This window comes from Sphaeramia orbicularis, chromosome 12, assembly GCF_902148855.1.
Source record: "Sphaeramia orbicularis chromosome 12, fSphaOr1.1, whole genome shotgun sequence".
Classification (NCBI taxonomy): Eukaryota; Metazoa; Chordata; class Actinopteri; order Kurtiformes; family Apogonidae; genus Sphaeramia; species Sphaeramia orbicularis.
The window spans coordinates 3,718,280-3,730,022 of NC_043968.1; the positions used below are offsets into that span (position 1 = coordinate 3,718,280).

General features: G+C 37.7%; 1 protein-coding gene across 1 annotated transcript in view; it reads right to left on the reverse strand.

Moving 5' to 3' along the window:
- Nucleotides 1-11,743, reverse strand: part of LOC115430142 (macrophage mannose receptor 1) — a 54,462-nt gene that overhangs the window by 30,857 nt on the left and 11,862 nt on the right. Inside the window, exons 11-22 of the mRNA XM_030150038.1 lie at nt 11,155-11,187; nt 10,920-11,054; nt 10,672-10,818; nt 7,351-7,485; nt 6,198-6,355; nt 5,967-6,111; nt 3,898-3,952; nt 3,717-3,783; nt 3,482-3,615; nt 2,283-2,326; nt 2,021-2,194; nt 151-305 (exon numbers count right to left, since the gene is read on the reverse strand). Coding sequence (XP_030005898.1) covers nt 151-305; nt 2,021-2,194; nt 2,283-2,326; nt 3,482-3,615; nt 3,717-3,783; nt 3,898-3,952; nt 5,967-6,111; nt 6,198-6,355; nt 7,351-7,485; nt 10,672-10,818; nt 10,920-11,054; nt 11,155-11,187 — 1,382 coding nt within the window. The remainder of the gene's footprint in view (nt 1-150; nt 306-2,020; nt 2,195-2,282; nt 2,327-3,481; nt 3,616-3,716; nt 3,784-3,897; nt 3,953-5,966; nt 6,112-6,197; nt 6,356-7,350; nt 7,486-10,671; nt 10,819-10,919; nt 11,055-11,154; nt 11,188-11,743) is intronic.

Sequence of the window (11,743 nt, forward strand, 5' to 3'; positions counted from 1 at the left end):
ATTTGTTTACTTTTCATTTTAGGTGTGATGAAATAACAAATTACATTTTTCCAATTAAATTCTCTCCATTTAGGTGACTGTGATGTTGACTGGTAACTGTGGTACGTTTTTAAATTCCTTGAGTATACGTACATTGGTGATTTTTCTCACCTGATGTAACATCTCAACACAGTCCTCGTTGAAGCCGTCGTGATTGTTGGGTTCTCCTGGAGCCCAGTAGGTGAAAGTGACCATGTGTTCATCAGACCAGGCGAACATACCGGGTACGATCAGGTCATTCAGACCAGTCCACACGTCACTGGTAGCTGTCAAGGTAAGCCCATAACATAATTAATCAACTGAGTCTGCCTAGTGCGTGAAAGGTGCTCTACAAATAAAGCTGAATTAGAAATTGAATTGCATAATCAACAAATTAGACCAATGTCCCTGTATCTCACTAGCGTGTTCTATCAAGAGTTAATAACAGGTTGAATTTGTCAGGTTGTCAGGTTCTGTCTCTATGTTCCAGTCCTGTGGTCTGGATGCAGGAGATCAATCTAACAACAGAAGTGGGCGGTACTTTCACTGGAGGAAAACTCAACTAATTCAATTAAAGTGAATATACGTCTTCTATCAGTGATCAGTAGTAACTATGTTGATATCTCTAACTATTTCCATGTAATAAGCATCAAAATACAGACCATTATAAGTAAAGACACATTTTTAATATTTAAAAATCTGTCAAAAATGCAAAACCCTAAACTTTTCAAAACTGTGAACAAACTTTATAGACGTCGTCCTAAGGAAGATACATAAAAAAATGTTCAATGAATCTGACCAGTAGTTTCAGAGAAGAAGAAAAGTAGAAACTGGTGACTTAGACTTTGACCCTTCAAGGTCTGTCGAAGCCAATAATGTAATAACAGCCGATAACATAAGAAATTTGGCATTTTTAAAATGTAATAAGCCAATAACGTAATATCTGGCCAACTACGTAATAAAAGTCTTGAACCAATAACATAATAACTTCTGGTCAATAACGTTATAACTTATTGGCTGGTTATTACGTTATTGTCCTGGTAAAAAAAAAATTCTTTGCAAATGTAATAACTGAGCCAATAACGTAATAAGTTATAACGTTATTGGCCAAAAGCTATTATGTTATGGGTTCAGGACTTTTATTATGTTATTGGCCAGATATTACGTTATTGGCTTATTACATTTTAAAAATGGCAAATTTATTACGTTATCGACTGTTATTACATTATTGGCTTCTACAAGGTCACTAAAAATCAAAGGTCATGGACCCAAATAAAAGTCCATATATGACTTCTATCAGTGCACAATAGTAACTATATTGGTATCTGTAACCATTTACATGTTATAAACCATCAAAATATGGACCATTATAAGTAAAAGCACATTTTTAATATTTAAAAATTCGGCAAAAATGCAAAAATCGAAAAATGTCAAAACTGGCAGAAAGTAGCACAAAATAAAAGAGTCCCATTGGTTTTGATGAGTCCGATAAAACAATGTGTCTTGTATTATCCCATAGACATAATTACAGGTGAAACTGGGTTTGAAATGAAGTAACATGAACATGAATCAGTTTTATCTCACTTGAAAACATTTCGTCTCTTGTCTCATCGTCTCATCTTGGATGAAAGACAAAATGTTTTCAAAAGAGCTAAACCAGTCCAGTTAAACCGAGAAGAACTACTAAGAAGAACAACAGCTAAGACGCCGTCGAACACAGCGCCTTCACAATATCTCATGGCCTACTGAGCAGTGAGATAAAACTGATTCATGTTCATGTTACTTCATTTCAAACCCAGTTTCACCTGTAATTATGTCTATGGGATAATACAAGACACATTGTTTTATCGGACTCATCAAAACCACTGGGACTCTTGTACTTTCTGCTACTTTCTGCCAGTAAAACCACTTTACACCCCCTCTTAGTCCTCCTAAACCTTACCCATGTACAGGTAGTCCTCCTAAACCTTACCCATGTACAGGTAGTCCTCCTAAACCTTACCCATGTACAGGTAGCTTTCCAACCAGCTCTGCTCCTTCATGGACAGGATGGATACAAGCTCAGCACCCACTTTCCTGCAAGATTCCTGGGCATCGTGCCACGTCTTTTTGTCCCCAAAAGGTTTGTAGCAAAAGTCTCCAAACTCATACCAGTCGAGGCCTGGACACCTCAGCTCTGCATCAAAGAAGATAAAACTGGTAAGTACGGCCTAGTCAGCGGACGGAGGGTTAGTATATAATTGTATAAATGCATCTCAACTTACCTCCATCTGCAAAGGTGTAAGATACAGCATAGTTTCCATTATACCTGTGAAGATTAGATTCATTACCACCAGTGTTGGGAGTAACATGTTACAAAAGTAATGCATTACAGTAACAGATTACTTTTTGCTGTAACACAGTAGTGTAAGGCATTACTAATCAATTTTCAGTAATATTTTACTCGGTACATGTTCAACACACTTTTCGCCCATAATTTAATTGCCCAAATTAGAAAAAAAAGACAAAACGCAAGACCATGAGACCTTAAGGAATCAACAATGCATCTGTACAGTTGGGTGGAGACGGCAGAAGACAGTCCACTGTCCACGTGGACGTATGTTCAGTACCAACACTAACCCTGCTGTACTGAAGACAGTCCACTGTCCACGTGGACGTATGTTCAGTACCAACACTAACCCTGCTGTACTGAAGACAGTCCACTGTCCACGTGGACGTATGTTCAGTACCAACACTAACCCTGCTGTACTGAAGACAGTCCACTGTCCACGTGGACGTATGTTCAGTACCAACACTAACCCTGCTGTACTGAAGACAGTTAGCATGTTAGCATGACCCCTGTGATGGGACATGGAAATGGACTGCACTTATATCATGCACTTTCATGGTGCCCAAAGTTGACTCCTTTTAGTTTGGCCTGGGGTTGGCCGGTGGTCAAACTTTTCATTTTAGATTTAGTTGGATAAGTTCTTTTCAGTTAGGGAAGGGGAGCAGCTTCTACGTCCCTATAGGGCAGTGGTTCCCAACCTTTTTTGGCTCGTGACCCCATTTTAACATCACAAATTTGTGGCGACCCCAAACATTCAAAACGGAGACTTTTTTTTTTGCTAAAATTAATTTGTTTTTGATCATGTAATAGTTTGCTATATTATGTTGCAAATAAACATTCATTTTAGATGACATTTAGTCTATACAATGTATAAAGTTTTAGCTTTTTTACATTAAATAATTGTCCAAATTGGAAACGGCATAATGCAACAGTTTTTTCAGATACATTTTTTAAAATGATTTTTATTTATTTATTTATTTATTTTTAATGGAATGTCCTTTGCGATGGACAGCATTTTTTAAGTAAAACTGTGAAACTTTTGTCCCCTACTGAGGACAAAAATGCATTGCTGGGTCTCAGGAGGACATTGATTCTTCTCATTCTCAGTCGTGTTTGAACTCATCACAGACTTACTGTCTGGTGGTGATGCCGTTCCTGGTGGACCCGGAATAGAAGTTTTGTCCCGGAGCTTTCAACAAAGTGCAGTCTCCGCCAAGTTCATTTAGAACCACGCCAGCATGGATAGCAGCAGCGCAGATGTTTGAGTCCTGTCAGAGGACACAGGAAGGAAAAACAACAAATTAAAATGTTAAAAAAAAAGATTCTCATCAGTGCTCAGAGGAGGTGATACGACTGTGTGGTCACATACCCCACGATACACTGTGCTTCCATAAACTGTGTAAGTCTCTTGGGCACAGCCTGCTGGACAGTGGACACTACAAGACAAGTGGACATGAAAAAATGTGTGTAATGAATGTAAAAAAAAAAAAAGTATATATATAGCATATACATATATAGCATCATTAGAAAAATATTTAAACCCGACTCACGTCATTTGATCGTTGGCAAAGTTGAAGTTGGGCTTGTGCGCACATGTAACTGCATCTGTTGAAGGCATGAATTTATTGTTCATTACTCAAATGTTGAAGCCAAATACAGGTTAACAGTAGAAATTAGACCGGTCACTAAAAAGCACCAGTATCAAACATCAACTATCAAATCCAGCACGGTCATAAAAACATATGCAGATTCACTCACAATTATATTTGCATTTTGAAAAACAACGGTTCAAAGGCATTAGAAGTCTGAGTCTCTTATTTTTCAGACACAAACAGACTTTCAAGGACTCACCACATACAAGCATTAACCCCCCCCCCCATCTCCGTCTGCCTCACAACATTCTTCTTCTCTTCCTGTCCCCCTCCCTAAAAAGTTCCATCATGTGACCACATGTACTGTGTTTAGAATGTCTTACGTCTTAAGTGTGTGATGCATGTGCTTGCATTATCTTGATTGTAATTCTTTCGATGGATTTGTGTTGGGCGCATGCGCACGCAGCGACCGGCAGTGAGCGAGAAAGAGCTGCAAAACAAATCTACCCACGGGTACAAATAAAGTCACCTTGAACCTCAGTATAGTTTATAATATATAAACTACATAATATTTTTTGTTTTGTCTTATGTGTGTTTTGTTTCTGTTTTGTTCTGCTTTGTTTCATTTTGTTTTCATTTTGTCTGTGTGTAAATTTGTTGGTATAAATCTATCTGATGTGATACTTCAGTCTGTTGTCTTTTGAGTGTTTACAATCTAAGTTTTATGACTGTATGTTGAATGTCTGTGTCCAATAAATAATAAGCTTCTTTTTTTTTTTAGTCTTGCTTATTTCGAATACGCAACAAAACAAAGTAATCTTACTTAGTCCTTAGGAATAGAACAGGTAGTAAGACATCATGGAAGAAAACAAAAAAACAAAAACAAAACTTATACATATATATGACTTCATTTGCACATTCGAAAAGGAGTGGGAGGAAGTAGAATTTATTTAACCCCACCCTTTCTCCACACAACAGTCTATCCTTTAGCTTCCTAAATTCAGCTAAAACATTCAGCCTCCCAATTCAGCTAAAATTAGGAGGACATCCATGTACAAAACCTTGAGATGAAGGGATTTTTAGAAAACACATTGGATATGTGAGCGCAGTCTTTAACCTTTGAAAGCCGAACTTTTTGTGCCACTACATCAGTATTTGCAATTCCCCCTCTGTTGTAAATATGTATATAGTCTGTATAGTTTTTTATTAGTATTTTTTTTCTTTTATATTGTTTGCTTTTGCACTATGTTTATGCATGTACACTTTTTTCTTTCACTTTATTCTGTTGCTGCCTTGACTAGGGCTGTTAGAAAATATCGGTTCTGCAATATATCGCAATATTTCATTTCACAATACTGTATCGATATTAAAAAGTACTGTATCGATATTTTTAGGTATTTATTCCAATGCAGATATTATGGAGGTTCATTTTTGTTTTTTGTTTTTCTTTATTGTGTATATTTTATTTATTATTATTTAACACTGTTTTATGAATAATGTTTATTTGAATCATCCTAAAAGCACTTTTTTCTGTCTGAGAGGCAGATGTTGGTTCCTTTGTTGGGACTGAACTCAAATCCTGTTCTGATGTTAGTTGTGAACTAATAGAATCTGAACATTTGAACAGGATCTGAAACTGGAATGTCTGTAAAACAGAATTTCAGTTTGAACACAGTTGGAACATTTGCTGATAGAACATTAGATCCTTTTGGGATCAAATACAAATGTGTTTAGGATTTGTGCAGATTTATGATGGAATTAAATTCTTCAAGGAAATAATCATTTTTAAAAAAGAAACAAAAATTGCCTTTTTAACAGTATCATGATATATCGTGATATATCGTATTGTGATCCTAGTATTGTGATTTGCATCGTATCACCAGATTCTTGCTCATACACAGCCCTAGCCTTGACCACTGAATTTCCCCGCTGTGTAATGAATGAAGTCTAATCTAATCTAATCTAATGTGGTATACATTTGTGGTGGAGACTTTTGGAATTTCAGTCCTTTTTCAGTGTACGCTCACAGTCAGGACTGCATCCTAAAACGTCGAAGCGAAGGCCTGCCTGTCCACTGAACTCCAGTGGGAGGATGCGGACGAACTGGGTGGACACCGGTGTTCCCAGCAGCTGAATGTCAGGGGTGTTTCTGTCTGTTGAACCTGGAAAAAACTAAAAAAGGAAGGAGATGAACAATGATCATCTTTATTCAGCGTTGAACAGGTACATCTTGCGGTCGTTGGTGGTCATCTTCTCACCTCTCCATCAGCCGTGTAGTCGGTCCACGTGGTTCCGTCCAGACTGTGCTGGACTTTAAACTTGGTGACCCAGTGGTCGTTGTTGGGACAGCCCTGGATCACGATCCCAGTTACTTTCCTTTTCTGGCCCAAATTGACTTGAATCCAACTTGATGTGGCTGAAGCAAAGAAATCAGACAGAGAGCAACGTTATGTTAAAATACAGCAGTTCACTTTAAATCACATTAAATTAAACCCTGGGGTATTATTACAGCTTCCACACATATTTTCACAGAATATTGAAACATTTTTAACCCATAAAGACCCAGTGCTACTTTTGTGGCACTTCCAAAACAGTTTTTTCTCTATATTTGACTTTTAAGTGATTTATTGCCATTTATTATATTATCCTCTGTATTTCATGTTTTTTTCAGTGTAAATCATGTATTTTCCTGTATTTAAAGGTGCAGGAGACTTTCATGACCAGTGTTTCCACAGATCTGTCCATCCTCAGTCCTATCCTCCGTTTCATTCGTCTGTTCGTCTGTCTGTCATTCTTCAGCTGAATCTCTTCCCTTACAGTGAACAGTTTCTTAGTTCCATCCACAAACAAACCATGTGTTGACATTCAGAGTCAGGAGGAACTGGGCATCTGAGGAATTTTGTTGTGATGGGCATTGTGGGAAATGAAGGCTCACGCTGGTGCCTGACAGCAGCGGCAGCGCGACCATATGATATTACATGGATGAAACAAACACGACATGGAAACGGCTGAAATGCGGAAACGGCTGAAGGAATCTGCATAGAAGGAAGGAGATCCTGATGTTTCCACGTCATGTCTGTTCCAGCTGCTGAGTCCTCCAGACTCTGAATGTAAACACATGGTTAGTTTGTGGTGGATGGAACTAAGAAACTGTTCACTGTAATGGAAGAGATTCAGCTGAGGAATGACAGACAGACGAATGAAACTGAGGATGGACAGATCTGAGGAAACACTGGTCATGAAAGTCTCCCACACCTTTAATTCACACCTAATGTAGATGTTCATCAAAGCTCAGATTAAGACCCTTTGGGGGGCCGGTTTTGGTCCACGGGCCACATGTTAGACACCTGTGCCTTAGAGACTATAGCTGAAGTAATACTGCCCAGGTATGAGTGTCAGGTTTGTACGTACGGTTCCCTGAAGGCATCCAACAGGAGTCCCCGTTCAAGCGGGCTTCGTTGGGAGTAAAGAAACCCACAGAGGAGGAGGCCGACAGCTGGGAGTCTGTGATGTTCAAGTCCTCAACGCCGAGGCCGTGCAGGCAGACTGAAAGCAGACAGCCGAACACCGGTCACAAGCAGTTCATGGAAGCACTGGTTCTGGAAACAGTGAAAAGTAACCCTGTACTCCCTGACGTGTCTGTGGTGAGCCTTCTGTAGGAGTCACTTATTTTAAATACTCATAGAAATTCTATCATTTGCTCAATAAGAAAAATGTCAAAATGTGCTGATACAATAGACCAAATGTGCTAGATAGATAGATAGATAGATAGATAGATAGATAGATAGATAGATAGATAGATAGATAGATAGATAGATAGATAGATAGATAGATAGATAGATAGATAGATAGATAGATAGATAGATAGATAGATAGATAGATAGATAGATAGATAGATAGATAGATAGATAGATAGATAGACCAGTAGTTCCCAGCCTTTTTTGTCTTGTGACCCTGTTTTAACAACATGAATTTCTGGTGACCCCAGACTTTTTTTTTTTTGCTGAAATTTATTTGTTTTTCATGTAATAGTTTGCTATACTGTGTTGCAAATAAACATTAATTTTAGAGGACATTTAGTCTATATAATGTCTATTATTGTGGACATTTAGTCTATATAATGTCTATTATTGTGGACATTTAGTCTGTATAATGTCTATTATTGTGGACATTCAGTCTATATAATGTCTATTATTGTGGACATTTAGTCTATATAATGTCTATTATTGTGGACATTTAGTCTATATAATGTCTATTATTGTGGACATTTAGTCTATATAATGTCTATTATTGTGGACATTTAGTCTATATAATGTGTATTATTGTGGACATTTAGTCTATGTAATGTCTATTATTGTGGACATTTAGTCTGTATAATGTCTATTATTGTGGACATTTAGTCTGTATAATGTCTATTACTGTGGACATTTAGTCTGTATAATGTGTATTATTGTGGACATTTAGTCTATATAATGTGTATTATTATGGACAGAGGCAGTAAATCCAGGTGTAGATTACTGCACAAAGGCTCAGGATCTGTCCAGTCAGTCCAGCTGGGATTTACAAGGAGGACAATTAATACTGAACAAACTAGAACTGAAACTATGAATGATGAAAGAGCTGCAGCATCTGAAACTGACCACAGTGAACATGTGACCCAAACAGAACCACAGTGCTGCAGTTTCAGCTTCAGTTTGTCTGCTATGGATTAGGATTGTCTCTGTCAACTCACCATATAGTTTTTATTAGTATGTTTTTTGTTTTTTTTTAATCAATTACTAGAAATTCCAGGCGAGCCCATGTGGGGTCCCAACCCCAAGGCTGAAAAACACTGGAATAGACTGTGTTCTTTCCATAGACATCTGAGCATGCTCAGTGTACCCCCCACCACCTGTGGCATGGAGGCAGAACACAGAGCAGTGAGTGACACTGACTTACTATAAAAACAGACTTTTTTTTTTTTTATTTACAGTTTTTCTTGTCGTTTTTTGTTTTTACTGTTGTTTACAGTGTTGTTGTGATTTTCCTTTATTTTTTTAACTGTGTTTTTACCGAGTTTTGACCGTGTACCTACTTTCTGGAGTTCAACCAGGTTCCACAGAGCAGCCCCAGAACCCCTAAACCAGGGCTGTCCAACTCATTTTCTTCTGGGGCCACATTCAGCCCAATTTCATCTGCAGTGGATCGGACCGGTACAAGAATAACATGACAGCCAATACAAAATGACAACTACAAACTGTTTTAGTGCAAAAAACAATATTCAGTTCTGCCAATATTTACATTTATAAACTATCCAAACAAAAAGGATGGGAATAACCTGAAAAAAAAAACAATTTGTTGCGAAATATAAGTATAATTTTGTCAATATTCTGCCTGGACTTATCATTTCTACAAATGCATTACAGATCAGATCTACAAAGGCACAAAACATGTAGTAACAGACAGAATATTGTTCAAATTGCATTTAATTCTCTTTAGACATTTCAGGTTGTTCATATTTGTTCAGGTTATTCACATTTTATTGTTACAGGATAGTTTGTTAATGTAAATATTTTCATAATTTCATGTTTTTTTGCACTAAATCAAAGGGAAAAAATGGTGTTGTCATTATTTATAGGTTATTATGATATTATTTTTGAGTTTGATGTCCTAACTTGCACTTTGTAAATTCCTCTCGCAGGCTGAATTGGAACCTTTGGTGGGCCGGTTTTGGCCCCCCGGACGCATGTTTGACACCTGTGCCCTAAAACTAAAACTGCTGGGCCTAAATTCAAATCCTTGTTGTTGTTCAGTGTGTTCCACTTCACAGTTCATGTTCAACATCCTAAATCTCTTACTGATGTACATTCTGAGTGCCTCATTTAGTAAAAACTTGTCAAACTTCAATTCTTCTCTTTGTCTTTTTCTGTTATTCCACCTGTTTTGACCCTAAAACACACAGTAAAGTAAAAGGAACACAAGCACATACAGCAGCTTTTACGACACTGACACAGATGTAAATTCACAGCACGAATAATGTCTCAGGGGTTAAAGCAGGGCTGTCAAACTCATGTTAGTTCAGTTCCACATTCAGCTAAATCTGATCTGCAGTGGACCCAACCAGTCAAATAAGAACAGAAGAATATAGAAATAATGTCAACCCTCTATGTTTTAGAGTGAAAAAAGTTAATTTACATTATGAACAGGTTTCCATCTACAAATTATCCTTTCAAAAGATGTGAATAACATGAACAAAGTGAAAAAATCCGTGTAATTTGAACACTATTCTGCCTCAGTTTCTCATTTCCACATGTACGTTAGAACTCACAGATCACAGTGGATCTACAAACACACAGAACATTTAATAACAGACTGAATATTGTTCAAATTGTACTTACTTCTCTTAAGACATTTCAGGTTGTTCATATTTGTTCAGGTTATTCACATTTTTTGCAAAATTAGGCTTTGTTTTAGTGTAAATACATGAAAATATTGACATTTACAAACAGAAACATTGTCAGTTGTCATTATTTCTCTGTTCTTTTGATCGTATTTGACTGGTCTGACCCACTTTAGGTTGAATTGTTCTGAATGTGGAACCTGAACTAAAAGGATTGTTCATTTCTTCAGTGTAGTTTTTGTATTTCACAAATTCATCCCAGGGCCGGACTGGACCCTTTGGTGGGCCAGATTTGGCCCCCGGGCCGCATGTTTGACACCTGTGGGTTAAAGGGTTAAAAAGTCCGCAGTAACCTTTCTGTTCGCAGCTGTAGGTGATCTCTAGGTATTTGGAAACAGTGGGGCAGGGGTCCGGGTCAGCGTGGGCGTATGCGAAGCAGTAGGGGCGGTTGTCGCAGTGTTTTCTGTAATAAGGAAGTACCCCATCCACGGTGCAGCTCCCTACAGAACACAGTCAACCATGTGATAAAGCACCAAACACTCAAGTATTTGATTACTCTGATCAATACTTGTGAGCGGACGGCTGAGTCAAAAGTAAACACCTCCTGATTCCCCCAGGTGAGGACAGATGTCGGCGTCCCTTCGTCCGTAGAAAGCAGACTGGATGTTGATGACACTCTCCTCTGGACAGTGAAGAACCGCAGACGAATCCTGACACACCACAGCCGTCTCAAAACCTGAACACATTCACACCACATGAGGATGGTTATTGGACTGTGTTGGAAATGGAAGTGAGTCTGCCATTTGGGATTTCAAACACAGGTGTGTCAGTATTACCATCATGAGGTGGGGGAGGTTCAGGTGTGTTTCCTGAAAGAGGACACAAGATTACAGTGTTACAGACAGAACACAATAGAACACAATAGAATAGAACACAATAGAATAGAACAGAACAGAACAGAACAGAATAGAATAGAATAGAATAGAATAGAATAGAATAGAATAGAATAGAATAGAATAGAACAGAACAAATGCGTAAACATAAACAACAGAACAGAACAGAACAGAATAGAATAGAATAGAATAGGCTTCATTGTCTTTGGAAAATACCATTTTACAGTGCAATGAAATTTGGTTTTATGTTCTGTTACGTGTTCAAGTAAAATACACACATCAATTTTAAAACAGCCCAGAATGACACGATCTGATGCAACGTGAGAATATATCTGAAAAATCTGACATGGACTGAAACAAGACAATGCATTTTTGTTTTATTGTCTGGTTGTTTAAAAAAAAAAAAAAATCTGTCAAAAAATAAAGTAGAAAAAAAAGAAAAACAGTCAAGGATAAAAAAAATATATTAGTGCAAAAAACAGTTAAGTAAAAATCACACACACACACACACACACACACACACACACAAACA